The 19,573-nt window shown below is 42.5% G+C and overlaps 1 protein-coding gene across 1 annotated transcript; it reads left to right on the forward strand.

Annotated features, from left to right (window-relative positions):
• The first annotated feature begins 452 nt into the window (after positions 1 to 452).
• map3k3 (mitogen-activated protein kinase kinase kinase 3) lies at positions 453 to 18,051 on the forward strand. Its single transcript, XM_079177532.1, has 17 exons — positions 453 to 1,564; positions 5,352 to 5,431; positions 5,976 to 6,097; positions 7,083 to 7,123; positions 7,576 to 7,675; positions 7,820 to 7,933; positions 8,149 to 8,269; positions 9,082 to 9,215; positions 9,607 to 9,680; positions 9,857 to 9,924; positions 10,203 to 10,298; positions 10,450 to 10,611; positions 10,869 to 11,017; positions 12,156 to 12,287; positions 13,014 to 13,143; positions 13,305 to 13,482; positions 14,834 to 18,051. The coding sequence occupies exons 2-17, from the start codon at positions 5,428 to 5,430 to the stop codon at positions 15,060 to 15,062; spliced, it is 1,854 nt and encodes a 617-aa protein (XP_079033658.1). The 5' UTR covers positions 453 to 1,564; positions 5,352 to 5,427; the 3' UTR covers positions 15,063 to 18,051.
• Positions 18,052 to 19,573: the final 1,522 nt, after the last annotated feature.

The raw sequence follows: 19,573 nt of genomic DNA on the forward strand, positions 1-19,573 counted from the left end.
ACCAACTGCACAATGAACGTGATGTACACATTAATGCATCAATAGTTATAATCCAATATATTATTCTGAAATGTGATGCATAATGAATACTATTACTTTTGGTACTTGTATTATATTTTGATGCTAGCACACGTGTATTTTTACTTAAGAAACATGTTTAATGCAGGACTACTACTACTACTACTACAGTATTGCTACTCTGTAGTATTTGTACTTTTACTCAAGTAAGTGATCTGACTTCTTTCTCCACCACTGTTCATTGCATCAATTAAAGAGGCAAACCCCATGTGTTTAAGTGCACATTTAAAACCACCATTTTACTTACAGCTTTGAAAGCAGCACAGAATCACGTCACAGCTAGTCCTTCCCCCACATTGTGCGCGCGCCCGCAGAAACAACAGCGCGCGTCCGCCAACTGCACGGCTTTTATTTAGATAGTTTAGAACCAGAAGTCCCCCTGAGAATAAACCCATGTTATCATTACACACTTATGGACGACGGCAAAGTGAAGCACTTGGAGGACATGGACTCGGCTGCGGAGGACAGCTTTCAGCACTTGTTGGAAGCTTAAAAGCGGGTTCCGGTGGCGATATTTTCTCTGTCAGGAAGTTTGACGTCCTCGGTTGAAGATTAGGAGCGTTTCTTGCTTTGTTTTGGTTTTGGGGGTAAAGTTGTGGAAACCTCACGACAACTCGGCGACTCTGAGAAAAGACATTAAAGTCAGTTTGGCTCTCACATGAATATATGAACCAGAACCAGAAGCTCTGCGAGGTTAAGTGTATAATAAACGTAACGTTATACTTATTGTTTTTTTCCCTGCTTGCGTCATTTTAGCCAGTTTTTGCGCTTAATCAAATTGCACTTTTTTTATAGGCCTTTGTGCATCATATATGCTTATGTTGATGAACATATCCAAGTTGTTATGCGACGTAGTTATATTAAAAGATAAAGATATCTGCAGTCTGGACTCCAACCTGGCAACACAGAGGAGGAAAATCTGCAAACCTAGCAGGAAGAGAGGCGATCAAAATCACGGAAATCCTTCATACTCATAAATGGATTTCATACAGGCCACACGGTTATTGTTGCACCTTGTTTGGTAGTTTTTGTTGTTTTCAAGCCTGAAAGCGTTGGTATCGTGTGTGTGTGTGTGACGAATGTGAAAATGTTTTGGAAATTTAAGTTTTCCAAAGACCCGCGGCTGGAGCGGAGCAGAGGTTTATCTTCGGGCCACATCTGGAGCAGCCTGATGTAGGCTTGTTTTTCCCTCCATCGGAATATTGTCTCTACAACACTCACAGCTGTCTGATGTGTTTTTACTACCTGGACATTATCCGTTTGTGTGGGTGCGTTAATTTTCCGTTTAAAAAAGACCAAATTACCTGGCGGGGTCTGCCCCGCCATGGCGACCCCACTCACGCGCTACCCGGTGTGTCGGTTTGACTGATGGGACGTGATCAACGGCTGGACCTACTGCGTCGTCCCAGCCGCGAGACACCGGTGACCGTGGTTGGGTTGCACGCGGGAGAAGTCTTGTCCTGACGGAGGTCGTCAAAGGCGACAGGTGAGGGGTGTGCACGTGACAGGAATGACAGGTATAGAGTGGAATGTGCTGCATTCAGGTCGTGTGAGGTGAAATTGTACTGTGAGGTCTTTTCAATGCAACCCAATAACAAGAACAAAGTATAACATAGTTTTCTTTTCGTAAAAAATATATATTTTCCAACATGAATTCCTATATTTCAGGTGACTCCTTTATGCAATTGTTGGCCTCAAAGTCGTCAGATTCAAATAGACAGTGTCTAAAACTACTAAAATAAGTTTATAAATTGCTGAAGCTGTAGTTGTTAAAGCCTTCGAATCCCCATTCAAAGGATTTGACTTCAATGTCCTCTATGCTTAAAAAATCAGAGCAGCAGAGGAAAGATGGCAATTAATCCACCAATAAATACACATCTGCAATCAAGTAGAGAGCGATGTGTGGTGTACAACACAAGTATTTTAAATGTATGACTCACAAAAGTCCTTTTTTGTTAAGTGTAAACAACAACAAAAAAACGCAGACTTTAAATTACAGGTGTAGTCATGCATGTACCTGAAGAGGCCTGTTTGACAGCTGTTTTTGCAATTACTGTTGTAAACAAACATACAACCGCATCAGGAAATATTGATAACTTTAATGTAGTTGTTGTTTAGTGTTTGTCCACGCACCAAAGGAGCAAACAGATTTGCACAAGTTAAAATCCGTACATACAGTGGGTCATTGCTTTTAGTCTTTTCAAAGTGCAGTTACAGTTATTCCCATGTTACATGAATGCAGCTCCATATGCATGGAGTATAAGCAGCTAGCTTGCTAATGCAGGCAGACGACAACAAAACCCTGTTATCTGCTTATTAAATAAAAGGGAATCAATTTAAATGTGCCACAGTAACACTAGATTGTGAACTGTTGGATGTGTTCTTGTGATTGTTTTTGTGTTTTATAGAAGAAGCAAAGCGCATAAATACATGTAAATGTTACCATCATATCACACCATGGTATATATTTATATCTGGTAACGTGGTTTCCAATACCATTGGCTCAATGCTTCATTACTCATTATCAAATCTTCCAATCCAATCTCCCTCCAACCCACAGAAATCTCCAGAAATTTGAAAAAGCTCCTCCATGTGATACTGTCATGGGTTGTAATAGCTGGATGACAAAAGATAGTTTTGTGGTTGACACCTGTATAACCGGCAGGTATGGACCACAGATGGATTTTATCTTCATGGACTTTTGAAATGTTTATTTTAGTAGTATCTGCATTTATGTGTGTTTATTGAAACACTACAAAGGGCATTTGAAACTGCAGCCAAGGCAAGTGCTAGCGACTTGTCGAGATTGCAATATTTAAATGCGGTGGGTTACCCTAAACCCAAAACACATGTGCACCTGAAACAGGAGAGACAATCGGGCCAGGAGATTTTTGCTGTGAAGCACTTAGTCCAGATGCATAACTGGCCAGAGACAGAGCAGGAGTCGTGGCTGGGAAAAACAGCCTCAGACTAAACACCTCTCAAAGCAGACAGAGGAGAGAGGGGGGGGGAGGAAAATCCATGTAAATCCTGCTAGTCCTGGAAATGTGATACAAGGAAAATAAAGCGGGGCACAGCTGACCGGACTGGTGGAGCACAGCCTCCTCCTCCTCCGTTGAATTCCCCACATTCCACCTGGGAGGTAATTCAAATCAAGAGAAGTAGGGAATGGACAGAGAGGGTCGTTGTTGCATGTGTTGTTGAATTCAGAGACACCTTGAAGTGCTCAAGTTGAGCTGTTCTCTCCAGATCCAGCACCTCTAAATGCCCTCTTTGAAGAACACGTGGGTGGAGAGAGGAGATAATGGCTGTCCTCAAGTGACTGTACATCGAGCAACTAGTGGGGGCGATTATATGGCCCAAGCATGACGCTCGAAGGGGTTGAAGGACAAAAGTATTTTGGCAACTATGCCGTTGCACAGGGGAACATGAAAGCGGCGGAAGCTTGAACGCAACGTGGTAACGCTCCGACGACCACAGGCGGACATGCCCGGCATTCCTGTGGGTGATTATTACCCAGAAATCCACAGAGTCAATGAGTTGCCCTCAGGCACCGATGTTGCCCATGTTTTCTTCTCAGACAGCCTTTCCCACTGTGCAGATATCGACCCTCAGAGGTGGTCGCAACCTCCTCTGTGGGCTCCATCATCAGACTTTTGCTCATCCCGGTCACCTACTGATCGATCTAATGTACATGGGTGGATTTGCTGCAGTACATTTGTGGGCAAGCTGAAGCACATGTTCAAGGTGCGGCACTTGCTTTGTTAACAGTGGACTCTGGTTTATATCTCTCTATTCCATGACTTCTTAGAGCAGTCGTGAGAATTTACTGAGAGGCTAATCTTGTTTGCAGTGACTCAATATGGCCATATATATATATATATATACACGCTTTGGCTCATGGTCAGACCAAACATGTAGTTTTTATCCTGGCACACTCAAAACATATGCTGTAACCTAAGAAGGATTGATCTTATGAAGCAGATCAGTTTCTCTATGAATGTATCTTACATTCGTCACAATGGGCCGCTAAATCAGCACTTAGTGGCACACCAATCCCGGCATGACAACTTCCTTGTAGGTGCAAACTTCCTTGGCAATAAACGGTTCTGATTCTGATTTGCATTAAGTTACTGTGCATAACTATGAGCCCAAAGAGTTTGTTCATGTCTGATTTTAAACACCAGATTGTAATTGTTGGAAAGGCTCTGTTATTGGATCGAATTGAGTATCAGCAGTTCCCTGAGTTGAAGTACTGGAATCAGGAGAGAAAACAATCTGATCCGTCCATCTCTGATAGAGATGGTTTATTTGAATGAAGTCACTTATTTGATGCAGTGATTGTCTTTTGGTTGTGTTATCTATTCTAGTCATAATTGCTTTACCCACCAATATTCATCCATCCTCTGCTGTAATGGAGAAAACTAAGTTGAGTTCTCATTTGTTGGAGTGGTTCAAATCCAATGGTTTATTGGGACAAATTTGCGGGAAACCCTCTCCATTGAAGGAAATGCCTCAGTTTATAATGCTGTTGACGCCTTGAACTGGGCACATAATATTGCCCTGTTCACATCAACAATGGAGCTATAACACAGCGGAGTTAAGGTTTCTTTTTGCAGCTCATGCAATCAAAGAAGTTTAAAGCTGGTAGATATTTAAAAAGTCCCCGTAGAAAACATTCTTCCCGTATGAACTGTGCCAGACTGATTGCTGCCAGTGCAGCTTGAATTTCAGCCGTTTCCAATTGTCTCTTCTTTCTCATGGGCAAAACACACAACACACATTCTCACACACACACTGCACGCTTTCTCATGCACTCAGGGTTCACTCAGTCAGGCAAAGCTTTAGGTATGTATTCTGCAGGCTTAGGTTTCATGTTTTTTACATGCCTGCAAGGAACTATGTGCTGTGCATGAATAATAGGCTCTCTGATTAGTGTCACATTAAAATCATGTAATATAATTACCTAGATACCATATATAATAGGAGTGCGGTGCAGCCACTTTGTCATAGCCGTCGGCTTTTGTACGTTTCCTTATGACCTCCTCATCTCAGTGCTGTTTACCACCGAGGTGATGTTTTATGGGCTGAGGTACTTACTTGCATACTGACAAGTTTTGTTCGACTGGCTAATAACCTTTTGTTCTGTGTCATCTCCTGTCTGACTCTATGACTCACGTCCTTCTGCTCTGTCTCCAAGCAAAGTGATATGAGCAAAAACAGTGCCACACTTTCTCTTTTTAACTAATTGATGTCTGTGTTTATCACTACAGGCCGTGGGTGGGTTGGCACAGCACGGACAAGTTTCTGAAGACTGGTTTGTAGGCCGCGTACGCAAACATCGCCACGATGAGTAAGTCCCCTAAATTCTGATGTTAGACAGACATTTAGTGCATGGCTTCCTCACAGCATGAGATAAAAACAGACACACACACATACACACAACAAACACCATCCCTGAGGCCAAGCTCTGTGCGAGCTGCTTCTCCAGACGCTGTCGAATGAAGGATTGGTTTTCGGCGTTATGCAGATGGGGGTCTGGTTCTCTCCACTGCTCGGGGCTGTATGATGTCTGTCCAAGCTACACAAGGAGAATATTTTCTCTTCGCGAGCTAGTTCAGCCAAGGCAGAGCTTGCCCTGAGATCAAACATGGGAATAGGCATATTGAAAACACTGCAGTCCTTGCCTGCCTCTAATACCCTGCCACAGGATAGTCTCAATATGGATGTAGTTAAAAAATGCCTGATTCATATTCTGCACACACCTTTTAGTGCAGAACGAAGTGCAAAGGGCTCAATTTGCTATTTCTTCTGTCATACACACGCACACCAAGGGCATTCATTATGAAATCCGCACTCTTAATTGTGTATTTTTCCCAACCCGCTATACTTTTCAGATGAGAGGCAGGCTCTCCACTCTATAATGAAAGACCTGGTTGCCCTCCAGATGACTCGCCGCCAGCCTGTGTTGTCGTACGACAGCAGCAAGCCCAAGACGCCGGCCCAGGCCAACAGACAGGTGCGGTATAGCTGTGAATCTTAACGTCTTAGAAGATGGTTTAGAAGCTTAGGCTTGTACAAAGTCGTCCTCACAAACCAGGATTTACACCCAGAAATAATGGAAATGTTGTTTGTTATTATAAGTCAGAATACGCAGTTACAATCCAATAGCCTTAGATTTCACTGTGAGCTGTAGCTCAAACATCTTGGTCCACAGCATGAATCCTCACTACCCATTTGCACACAGTTGCATCACTGTGGGGAAAAACTCAACACTAAATATGCTGATATTTGCTCCAAAATTAAGCATTTAACAGTATTTACGTTGTGTTCAGCATGAATTACCAGGAGGGCCTTGGATTCTAACAAAATAATGATTTTCTTCTATCGACCATGAAATTCTAATTTTGGTCCACCGCTGTAATAAAAAAAACCTGTAATTGGATCTCACCCATGCAAGTATATTCTTGTTTCTTAGTATTTTACCTAGGCCACCCAGTTAGCTAATTTAACATAATGAGAGACATATTACCACGATAGCCACCCACAAATTCATGAAATCCAGTTATTTTCAACTTCTTCTCTATAAATACATTCTGCCTGTGTGACCTGTCGCCCACCCACCCTCGCTTTTTTACCGCAGCGGCCTGCAGCCACAGAGAATAGCCAAAGCAGACAACTCGTGTGCAATGTAGTGTTTGCTTAAAGCCACAGATTGTCCCCCTGGGAAAGACAGTCTCCACCATTTGCCCAGCTCAATAACTTAAGTTGTGGAAGTGGGTTTTCACAATTGATGTAGCAATTGAGGAAGTACAGAATGACATGTTTTACCAGCGGACAATCTTTGTGTAAGGCCAATAAGTGAAGGCAGTGCATGTGCAAGTCTTTTCTTCTGAGGAAAATCACATCTTTACGTACCTTTAGTTATCAGCACAGCCTTTCTAATTACACTTTGATAACCTCCTTTTGTCGGCTTTGACCTTCCTGTTTCTGTTTACTCTCAGGACGATGTCAGGATAAAGTTTGAGTTCTCAGGAGAGCGGAGGTGAGTTTTCTTTTGGCCTTTTTTTTTTCATGCATGTCGTGTCTGTGTAGGCAATGTACATGCATACATGTACACATCTCTCTACACAAGTGAGAGAGAGCACTCGCACAGAGACGTAAACACATTCACTCAGGCATGCCGTTCTTGTCACATGTTCCAGTTCATGAGAACGAGCACATCTCAAGACTCCACAGCAGCACTTATTTCAGACTGGTATGTGAGCTGGAGAATGGAGGAGGAAAAGATGGTGGTTAGCCTGTGGCTGCCAGCACACACCACAAATATGCAAAGGTGTACTTAGAGGAATCTGCACACACCACAAACAGCCGCTTGTGTGTGTGTTTTGCTTGCACATGTGAATGAGAGTCAAACGCAGTTTCCCTCTGCAGCCGGTACAGATCTTTTCATAATCTGTCCGTCTCTGTGTGATTTCTTGCTTTCTTCACGTGTAGGATCCTGGTGTTCGGACGGCCTGTGCAGTTCGAGGAAATCCAGCAGAAAGTCACGACTGTCTTTGGCCAGCAGCTAGACCTGCATTACATGAACAATGAGGTAAGTGATGCATCGATCATCAAAAAAAGTTGCTGATTCACGTTTTATCAGCCGTCTAATGGGCAAATTGGCCTTTGCATGCTTGTGAATCTTGATACGTGTTTGTTCATATATATATATATTTTGATTTTTGTGTCCTCGTAGTTGTCCATCCCTCTGCGAGATCAGGATGACCTGGACACGGCGATCGACCTGCTGGACCGAAGCTCCAACATGAAGAGCATCAGGATCCTGCTGCTCACTCAGGAGCACAGCAATGTGAGACACACACGAACATAAACATATTGGGCGTGCGTTCACAGCGTACCATTGCACAACTGACATTTCTTCACCGTACAGCAGTGTTGTGCAAAATCAAAGTTCCTCATTACATTTACATTACACTCTCTGGGTTGCTGACATGAAGCGGTTGTCTAAGCGTGTGGGTAAAGCCTTCTTTTAACCGTGTCTTCCCTTCCTTGTTCCAACTGCAGGCCTCCTCCCCCTCCCACCACATTCCGTGTAAGCAGGTGAGGATTAAGTCCTCCCAGTCCACTGGAGACGTTAGCACGGCGTACCAATCCACCGAGCCCAGGGGGCGCCACCTATCTACTGGTACTTATCTTCAACTGTCATTCAAACTTCTCTATAGTCTTATCCGTAACAAAATGGTTCACACACTGATTCAGAGGAGGACATTTAGACTTTGTATTTTTCTCAGAAGCTTAATGTTTTGTTAATATTCTGTTACGGGTAGCTGTCACGTCGTCGTGCTGTCGCCACTTCTTTTTTACTACCTTGATTTCCCCGTCTGTCGGGTTCTCTCTCTCTCTCTCACTCTCTCTCTCTGTGTGTGGCTGATCTTTCTTTGGCTTCCCCTTTTAGCAATGGCTCCACTTCCTTTTCCTGTTCACCATCACTAGACGATGCCTGCTGGACAGCAGCCAATCAGATTACAGAATGCTATTAGTGTGCTGGACCAGTGGCCTGGTTTAGGATGAAGTGGCTGCAGGAGGGCCGTACATGTTAAAGCCCGCTCTCTGCCGTTGCTTCTCTAAGTTATTATGGAAGCAATCAGCACTTTGATTTCTTTTTTCTTCTTTCTTTGTGGGTGTCGTTTCTTAATATTGTTATTTATTTTGACAGTCATGACAACAGTGTCACAAAGGTTACTGCATTGATGTGAGTTGTACACATGTGTGGTGGTCTCAACTAATGCATGTTTGATTTTGTGCCACCTATGCTCAGTGGGAAATAAACAATAAATGTCAATATAGATGAACAGGACCATTTTGAAAAGAAATATGGAAAGTATTTTTTCCAACAATATTATCATCACAACTGATGTCCTCAGGCCTGTTTTTTTTATTTTTATTCCTCACATGTCTGATGTTTATTTTATGCTCATACCTTCTGTCTAATCCCAGGTTCTCAGAACACGGGGCGCAGCTCGCCGCCTCCTGGTTACGTGCCCGAACGCCAGCAGAGGATCGCCCGCCAAGGTTCATACACCAGCATAAACAGTGAGGGGGAGTTCATCCCTGAGACCAGCGATCAGTGTGTGAGTCATTGCTTCACTAGTAATGGGGAAAATTGAGATTATTGAGACTTGATCACATAAATAAACTAGTCCTTGACGTTCGAATCAAGACCTTTTCTGATTTCTGAATTGTTTTGCTCATTAATGGAAGTCTTATTGACATTATTAAAGTATCTTTTAGGAACGGTAAGTGCTAAGAAATACAATTAATTTGGGAGCAAAAGGCTTAACAAAGCCGTCAGTAAGTTCTGAGAGTTGTCCAACTATACATTGCCAGCGTAGCTGTTCTGTAAAAAAAAGGCAAAAATGGGCTCATGCACATACATTCTGTTTTTGGATGGATTTTTCTTTCTGAAATGTGTTTACACAAAGAAGATGTGCACACTGCTTATTTTCCATTTTCCCCTGACAGGTGCTGGATCCCTGGAGCAGTGCCGAAAACTCAGTCTCTGGAAGCTGCCAGTCTCTGGACAGCAACTCAGACAGGTGAGGAGGAAAGTCTGCCCGACAGAAACTCCCTACGCACTACATGTTTGATCATATTTCCATTGCATTTCCATGTTTGGTGTTAACAAAACAGAAAACTGCAACCTGTTTTATGTAAACACCCACATGAAGTATCTCAACATCTCTCACTCTTCTTCCTTCCGTCTCTTTCACAGCCCTTCACTGAGGAAGTCTCGCATGCACAGAGCCAAGAGTTACCCTGATAATCGCCAGGAGTGCTCAGGTGAGAGCAGCGACAAGAACAGCTCCTTCTCACAACCTCGTCCATGTCCCACATCTTACGGGCTAAAGCATTGTGACACCCTCTTATATACTTCCTTTAAACCATCATGGACGCCGTGGTGGAATATTTCTATAGACTGGCTGCAAGTTGTGAGAGTTGCATTAAGAGTTTTGGGTTTACAACAAACTAAACAACGCATATCAACCAAAAACATCCAATAGTAGTCTGTTTGAATTACAGAGTAATCCTGCTGACCTTTCACCCTTTGGATATTTCAGACAGGGAAAACCATGTGTATGACAGGGTAGCAGGGAAAGGAGGCACCTTTCCTCGTAGGTACCACGTCTCCCTGCATCATAAGGACCACAGTGAAGGTAAGACGATCCGTACCGTATCAACTATGTGACTTATTTCTCATAATCTCACTCGTTCTATTTCCTTCCTTAATCGCTCCTGTTCGTCATGTGACATTTAACCTCATCCCGCATTTTTCCTGCCCCGTCCCCCCCCCGTCCCCTCCTCCAGGCCGTCGGACGTTCCCGCGGATCCGTCGCCCCCAGGGGAACCTGTTCACTCTGGTGCCGTCACGCCGGTCGCTCAATGGCAGCGAGGAGAGTGTGGGCAGCTGGCAGCTGGTCGACGCTCACGGCAGGCTCCGTCCCCAAGATCGCTCTGTCGCGCATAAGTGTGAGTGTTGATCGACGATAACTAAACAAAATGTCCTTTTGAAAATACAGTTTTTAGGATGACTTGAATTCTTCAGAGATATAAATAACTGATACACTGCAGGGTTCAAAGGCCGGTACAGATGCTTGTGTCTTGTAATAAGGGGTTTCTACCAGAATTGACTTTTAGCGGGATGAAAAAAACTCTGCAAATCAAAGTGAAAATGTATTCCTTTGTAAACTGTAGCATATGAATTGCTGTTTTGTTGTGTTTCTCAGCCCCCAGTGCTCCGATGACGTGGCGGCGGGGGAAGCTTCTGGGCCAGGGAGCGTTTGGTCGGGTTTACCTGTGTTACGATGTGGATACCGGGAGGGAACTGGCTGCCAAGCAGGTCCAGTTTGATCCTGAGAGTCCTGAGACCAGCAAGGTGAGACACTAACACGGATAGATCAACTTTTCATGTTTTAACAGAGACAGAATGCTTGGGTTGTCTTGTGCTCTCCTATTTTCCCTCTTTGGTTCTGTTGAGAACATTTCCACCGTTGCTTATGGACATGGACCCTCTTGTTAGAGAGTCTGCTTTCCTGACATGTCGCTACTTCTTGGTGCACATTAATTAGTCTGCTGTTTTTGTCAGGAAATAGTGTAATTTCCTCTTTACTTATATCAGTCATGGATGTTGACATTACAGTCTTTTGAAAAAATCAAACCATAGTTTGTTGATTAATAACAAATCTGCAACTCTGCACTACTGCCCAACAGTAAAACCGCCGAGAACGACCTCATATGTTGTGCATGTTAATCAGTTCATCATGCTAGATAATTAGCATTACTGAGCATTTGATTAATCAATCCGCTATTTAAGTTGCGTGGTCTGAGGTCACGCCTTAAGCCACACAAACTTTACTTTATCCCCTGCCACATAAACGAAACAATGAATCTGCAGGAAAGAGATTGAATAACTCAAGAAGTGGAATGTATTGAAGAGGTTTTCTCCTCCCCCCCCCTCTTTGCCATTTCAATGTCTTTTCCTGTCTTCCACAGAGAAAACATGCACTGTCACTTCCTGTGTCTGAAAGAAGTCGAGTGTTGTAGGGGGAGCGGTGGCAGTGAGGGGTGACGGGTCAGCGTTGCCTTGGCCTCCCATCACCTCTTCGCACCCCTCCCCCAGCCTGTAGCAGTTGTGTATCACTTGTTTCTATTAAACTGGGACTTGGGGATTACTTTTACTGCCGACTGTCTCCGTCTATGTTGTGGCCTCCTTCTCCGAAGTAAACACAGGAACTTCTTTTGGGGAACTGTGCCGTCGGCGTTCATTTGCTCCATGCTTTAGGTTTCACTTTTGGCAGACTTCACATGCAGCCATAAATCGCTGTGTTTATAGTCACATTTGTTTGTCATCAGTGGTAACAGATATGACGAAGCCTCGGCGGCTCCACCGTGTCCACAAAATGCATTTTGTTTACACGCATTGTTCGGAAAGGACAGCTTTTATGTTTAATGTCTGAGCGGTTGCTTGAATGTTCAGTGTGTAATTTCCCCGCTTCTCTTTGTTATCCGCACAGGAGGTCAGCGCTTTGGAGTGTGAAATCCAGTTGCTGAAGAATCTGCATCACGAGCGTATTGTTCAGTATTACGGCTGTCTGAGGGACCACAATGAGAAGACTCTCACTATTTTCATGGAGTACATGCCGGGGGTGAGTCCCAGCAACTGTCAACGCCACAGCTTCAATTCCATAACCTTCGTCTTTGTGATCAGTCTAATTGCATCAGTCACAGAAGAGCGTTAAAAAAAAGACACAAGGAGGGCAAACAAAGTACAACAATCAGTTCTCATGACTTAACATTTTGATTTGCTATAAAGTTGGTGATTTAGGAAGTATTCATTAGCGACTGTGGCTAAGTGGAGAGCAGGGCCATCCTTCAATCAGAGGTCAGAAGTATGGTTGGGCATGTTTCCTCTATCACTTCCCCTGAATTTAGGTTTATATCGTCAAATACCTTTTTCTTTTCAACCGCAGGACTTTTTCCAGGAACCTTTTTAGGAACTCAGGAACTCAATTTTGAGACCTCAGTAACCTTGTTTCAGTTTGGAATCTGGGCCGTAGTTGTGCAGCCAACTTCTTATTGAGTCTAAGAAACAAGGGAGATAAAGAGACAGTGATCTTTTATCAGTCTAACTTGCCTTTATCACTGAAGAAGTTCTTCAGATGCGGTGAAATATATTTTTTATTTGAGTTCCTTTCTGGGACTAAAGGCCCTTTTCATTACATTGCCCATACTTTGAATGCGTGACACAAATCTTTCAGGTGCCAGATAACTTTAACTTTACTCCCTCTGGTCCGGCTTCAGACCTTCAGTGATGAGGTGGATTGGTGGTCTGTGTGCTGTTGTGTAAAGCACATGTGTTTTTTCTCTATCAGGGTTCAGTCAAAGACCAGCTGAAGGCCTACGGGGCGCTGACAGAAAACGTGACCCGCAAGTACACGAGACAGATCCTGGAGGGCATGTCCTATCTGCACAGCAACATGATCGTACACAGGGACATCAAAGGTAGTCCTGTTAGTAGTCCCGCAGAGGCTTGAGCATTACACTGTTTCACACACTACATCAGTTTTTAGACAGTGTTTGAATATATATAGATGTTTGGGTTTTCACAGCGTGTGGAAGGTCATTGGTGAGTTGAAGTATTTACATGCTTCATGTCAACTCAGGTGCCAACATCCTGCGGGATTCAGCGGGCAACGTGAAGCTCGGGGACTTCGGTGCCAGCAAGAGGCTGCAGACCATCTGCATGTCTGGAACCGGCATCCGCTCTGTGACTGGCACCCCCTACTGGATGAGCCCGGAGGTGATCAGTGGAGAGGGCTACGGCAGGAAGGCTGATGTCTGGTAAGACACACAGCGGTGTAGTTTAAAGTTTGATCCGTCTTTCTCAAGAAAAGGTTTTTCAGGGATGCCATGCTTGAGCTAAATTATTGCTTGGAGAAGCATCCAGCATTTTAATCCAGTATGAATCGATTTACACTGTAGATTTTCATGTTTTGCCCGCTTTAGCAAACATATTCGATGATAAGACACTGACATCTCAATAGTGTATGAATACATATTGACATGTAGTTTGAGTGACTGGAAGAATACATACCTTAATTGCCTGGTAGAAGCTGTGGAGTAGATTTTACAAATGTATCAACTAGGACACTAAATATTGGAGATACTTAATATGATATACTATTTATACGTATACATCTTGATTCTTAATGGGTTCTAGAAGTATTGTAACTACTCTGATAATCTAGTGTCACAAACAATGAACGTGCTGCAGCATTCTGGGTCAATCTAAGAGATTTAAGAGACTTATTAGTGATAATAAGGAATTGCAGTAATCTAGTCTCGAAGGAACAAATGCATAAACACATTTTTCTGCATCGCTTTGATGTGCCTGATTTTTGCAATGTCACGTAGGTGATAAAAGGCAGTCCTTGAAATTTGTTTTATGTGGGACTTAAAGAACATATCCTGATCAAAGATAACTCTGAGATTATTTACTGTGGTGCTGGATGCCAGGGCAATGCCATCTAGAATAACTATATCTTTAGATAATTGATTTCTGGGCCTAATAGAATGACTTCTACTCAGACACACTCGGTTTGTGTATGTACAAACATGCACATACACAAACACAGACATCATGGCTTTTTACATCTGAGGTACAAGCAACAATCTGATGGAAATGCATCTTTTAGTAAAAATAGTTTAGTTTGAATTAAGGTGATTTTCATGTGAGGACTAGGCAGAAATACCATCATTCAACAAGATCATATTGAGTAGGATCCAGTGGCAGAATCTCTGTGCTCCTAAAAGGAAAACTTTTTAATAAAGTGAGGAGTCTGATCCCAGTTCCTCACACGCAGAACAGACAACATTCCATTATGCAATCTGATTGGGTGGTGACCTACCAGTCGAGTGATGTGATTGGCTGAAGGCCAGTCAGCCAGGTCGTAACGGAGGCTGGTATGTTCCAGGTTCTCAGTCCGGGTTGCAGAGGGAGTAATGCTCCCAGGAGGGCTTGTACCTCCCAAACAGGTGGAGGAGGCCCTCTGCAGCCAGCAAGTTTCCACTCAAAACATTCCTGTAAAGCTTTAGTATCGAGCTGCTAATATGTGGTATTTGTTTCAGCATGTTATGTGACTCCACGGCGGATGAAAGTAAAGCAAAAATAAATCATGCATTTCTTTGACAGGAGCCTTGGTTGTACGGTGGTAGAGATGCTGACAGAAAAGCCTCCATGGGCTGAATACGAGGCCATGGCGGCCATATTCAAGATCGCCACCCAGCCCACCAACCCACTGCTGCCCTCGCACACCTCCGACCAGGCACGGGACTTCATAAGCTGCATTTTTGTGGAGGCCAAGCACAGGCCCAGTGCTGAGGAGCTGCTCAGACATCCCTTCTCCCAGATTCTGTGCTGAAGCCTGCCTGGTTTCTGAACTTCAACCACAGAGTTACAGCCTCAGCAGTGTCTGTAGCTTCCTTGACACCCAATCTGGATGTGGAACTGATCTCGAAATCAGTGTTGAACTCACCGAGCCTCTGCCAGAGCTCAGACGCTCCACCACATTGACGGTTTGTCAAACAGCGGTCATCAATGCCTTGCACTTACAAGAGTGACCACACGGGGGAAACAAAACACAGATTAAGTGGATTAAGTGCGGCTCCTTCGTACGCACACGCTTCAAATGATGCACTCCGAAGGCAGCGTCCTTCAAGCCATGCACCTGTTGTGTCTTCATTGTGTGCCCTCTCCTGTGTTCGTATTCTTTTGTTGTCATGAGAAATGCCAGGAAGCCCCACAGCGTTTGAAACATTCAGCTGAGCACCGTTTGTAAGCTACAGCACACCACTGGTGCTCAACAGTGTTAATTGGACAGGATCGTTCTCTTTTTTTCCCCACTTTGTCTCCGTCTCGTTCTAAACAAGGAAAACTCCACCTGCTAAGCTATCCGTGATGCTCTTTGCATGTCTGCGTAGAGTAGCTACACTGGTGTTTGGTGGAAGAATAATGTTCAGCTGCACCAATATTAAACAGACCGAGGCATGTTTTGGTTTAAGCCCTTCAGAATTAAGACATCAATTTAACATGGTTTAGTCATTTTAGTGGTAGAAATTAATAACAGGACCCTCAATCGACCACGATGCACGGCATGTACTTGCACCGGTTTGTGTCTCTTATGTGTTGCGGTTACATTCAAGTCACATTGGAAAACTAGTTTCCCTGAAAAATAATTACTTGGTGATCTTTGAAAAACCCTGAAGGATGTTTGACAACACTTACTGCTCAGAATACACTTCTAATCATCTGGATGTAAAAAGGTTTACTGGAGACAAACATAACTGATACCAATTTCTTTGTTTTTTGTTGCATACATTATGCAAATATGTATGTCATTTCTCACTACCATCTTTGTTTGAATTTGGAAACAGCTTGAGAAACTTTTTGACTATATTGATATTTTCATGCAAAATTAAAGGTTTCACATTTTTCTTTTGTTGTACAAAAAGAACAACTGTCATTCCCAGCTGCTTGAATGCAAAATACAGTCACTACTTAAGAAAAAGGTTCAAATATATCTTTTTTACTTTTATATAAATAGAGCAGCAATTATTATACAGTATATAGAGTTTTTAAGGACTTTTGAAATGCCTTCATAGCAGCAGTGAGTTCTGTTAAATGATCTTGCTGGGGGTTTATTTTTCAGAGAAACGAAAGCTTAGCTCTGTTACTTGAAAGTAATTGTAATGCATGAGAGGCACAAACCTAACTGGGGCTATGCAGCTAGAATACCATATTGTAAGATATGACTATTCATTCTTCTTCACAGAAAAAGAACACTCCCTCCACTGTCACTATTGCTGTCCTTCTCCCTGTAAAAAACAATTAATACATTGAAAGGATTCAAGTTAATAAGTGCTTTTCAGTAAATCGAATAATGTACTTCTATAAAGTATGAGATGTAACTGCGCAGGAGGAACTGGGTGTGTATGTTTCTTTTAAATTGACTTTTCCATGTCTTGTTCTACCTTTTTTCCAAAATGTGACTTATCCTTCCACGTGCCATCCTCCTTTTATAGCTCTTCAGTGTCACAGGTGTTCTCAGCCCACAAAGTGCCAAAAAAAGGGGGCAGATAAAATATAATGCTACGGACTTGGTATCAGTTATATGTGAAAATGAAGCAGGTGATGCTTTTTATGGTTTAAAAATGCAAACGTTGGGCCTTAATTTGGAGGTGATTTCCTTTGCCTTTGCCAAAGATCTTACTGTTGATTTGTGTCTAGACCAAACATCCCTGACTGAGAAACCTTTGCTTTAAATCAGATGCACTTTTGATGTGAAATGAATGTTGTGGAGTTTTTGTTCTCTTTACCAAATTCGATTTGTTTTCTTTTTTTGTTTTTGTTTTTTTACTTCAAATGTGAAATTTGTTTCATTTTTATTTATATTCCCGTGTCCATCCCAATTAGATTTTTATAGACAAAAATATATACATATATATGTGTATATATATATATATATGTATATATGTATGTGTGTATATATATATATACATATATATGTGTATGCATATGTCTAATATATATGTGTATATATATGTATAGAAATATATTTTTTATATTTGGACTGTGTCAAATCTCATGATACTTTCAGGACTTTGTGTCTTTAAAAGTAAATCATTGAGAGCAGCTGGTTTTGCAGACATTACAGAATTGGGGTGTATAAATGAAGAAAATGGGTGGAAAACGAACTCTGGCTGCCTGGTTCTTGTTCCAGCTCCCTAAAAAACACCTTTCCACACACGCTTAGCTATAGATTTAGATGACAGTGTTACCTGACAGGTTACGGAAACCTTGCATCATTTGACCATACTGCTTTGACACATTGATGAGGTCTTATGAATGAAACCTTTCAAGGCTTAACTGCTGGGAGTATTTTTTTTTTAATGTGATCTCAGTTTAACTGAAATGTAATTAAAGGGTGTATGTGAGCCAAAGATGAGCAGGTTTGGAGCCAGTGCTGGATTTCAGAGTTCGCTGTTCAACCCTAGACGACGACTTTGTTTATCCCAGGGTTCGGACGAGTCCAGTATTGAATGATCTGGGCAAAGGGCTTACTGCTGCCTTAAGGCTAGCGTGATAACTTTCAACAGGGCTGCTACTAGCTAAAGGCAGCTTAAATGTGTACAAATGCAAATAATGCATCTTTAAGGAAAAGACAGTGAGATAAAGGACCCCGTGGTAAGCAAATGAATACAAAGTAGTTTTTTAGAGCTCTATATATGTAAATGTATGATTATGTATCATGACAGGACTTGCAGTGCAAAGTCTAATGTATCAACTTTATTTTACAGTAAGAAAATGAATATGTTCATTCGTTGCCCTTTCTCCAAAACAAATAAATTGTTTTGAAAAAATTGTTTGTCATTTTCTGTGCATGTGTAGGACAGCTGTGGCTCATCCAGACTCAGTGAGCCCAGTAAATGAAAGACTGACCTCATTGTTGGCAGTAAGAAGCTACTTGATTGATGCACTTGTTTTTTCCTCTCTCCCCTTCATTTTGTTTTCTTCCTCTATTTTTTTTTCTCTCATGAAGGAAAACAGGAGGCAGACACGGGAAGGAGAGATTTCTACAACCGTGTCTGGCTGTGAGATGGGTATGCAGATCGAACAAAGGGCCTTTTTGATGCAGAGCTGCTTTGCTTTTGACAGGTTTGTTTATGATTGCCTTTATGTTAATTATATTTTCACAACAGGCTCATAGCAGACCACCTCAAGGTCTCACTCTGACAGAACCAGGACATTCTGATGTAGCATTTTGAAATTATAGCCCTTCAAAGTCTCATTCATGAGCTCACTTCAAATCACATTCATGAGACAGTTTGTCTAATTTCAGATTAGCTTTTAGAAGAAATGGTGCATAGTTACAAAATAATTTCACAACAAACTAATAGCAGACCACCTCAAGGTCTCACTCTGAAATATCCAGGACATTGTGATGTAGGATTCCAAAATTAAAGCTCTGAAAAATCTCATTCATGAGACAATTTGTCTAATTTAAGCACAGGATAAGGGTTAGGGTTAGGGTTAGATGATTGGAAGGTCCTAGAGCCTTGGGAGTGGGCTCCCGAGTGTCTAGGAACTTGGGAAGAGGTGGATCTCATTAATGATCTCACTTCAAATCACATTCGTGATGTAAGGATTACAGATACTTGAACCCAAAAGCACAACTCGGAGACAAAAACACAAGTTAGTTCTTTACTTGTGTTCAGGCAGGGTCAAAACCAGGAGGTCAGTCAAACAGGCAAACAAATCCAATAAGGGGCAGGCAAAAATACAAGGTCAAAAACAGGCAGACAGGGTCGGAACAGGCAGATCAAGAACAATATAAAGATACGCTGGAGAACTCACTGAGACAGAACCAGGACATTCTGATGTAGCATTTAAAATTAAAGCCCTTCAAAGTCTCATTCATGAGCTCACATCAAATCACATTCATGAGACAATTTGTCTGATTTCAGATTAGCTTTTCGAGGACATGGTGCATAGTTACAAAATAATTTCACAACAGGCTCATAGCCGACCACCTCAAGGTCTCACTCTGACAGAACCAGGTATCATCCTCAGGCTCTTGCAAGGATTAAAATACTCTCTGATGGTTGAAATGTATGTTGTTTAGTGGAGAACAGGAATTTATGGTAAGTAACATATCCCGTGTTTCAGTAAATCAATGTTGGATTCTGGATCTAGGTTTACTCTTCCTTTAATTTCCACCCTGTCCTGGAAATGAGAGCCTTGATGTAGAGATAAAGGTGGGGCTGAGACAGTTGTATTTCCAGCTCTTTACTCAGAATTCAATTTGGTATGTGGCCATCAGTGAGGGTGAGGGATGCCAGAGAAGAGGTTCACACTGGGTATTCATGGGTGTAA

This window comes from Pholis gunnellus (assembly GCF_910591455.1).
Source record: "Pholis gunnellus genome assembly, chromosome: 17".
Classification (NCBI taxonomy): Eukaryota; Metazoa; Chordata; class Actinopteri; order Perciformes; family Pholidae; genus Pholis; species Pholis gunnellus.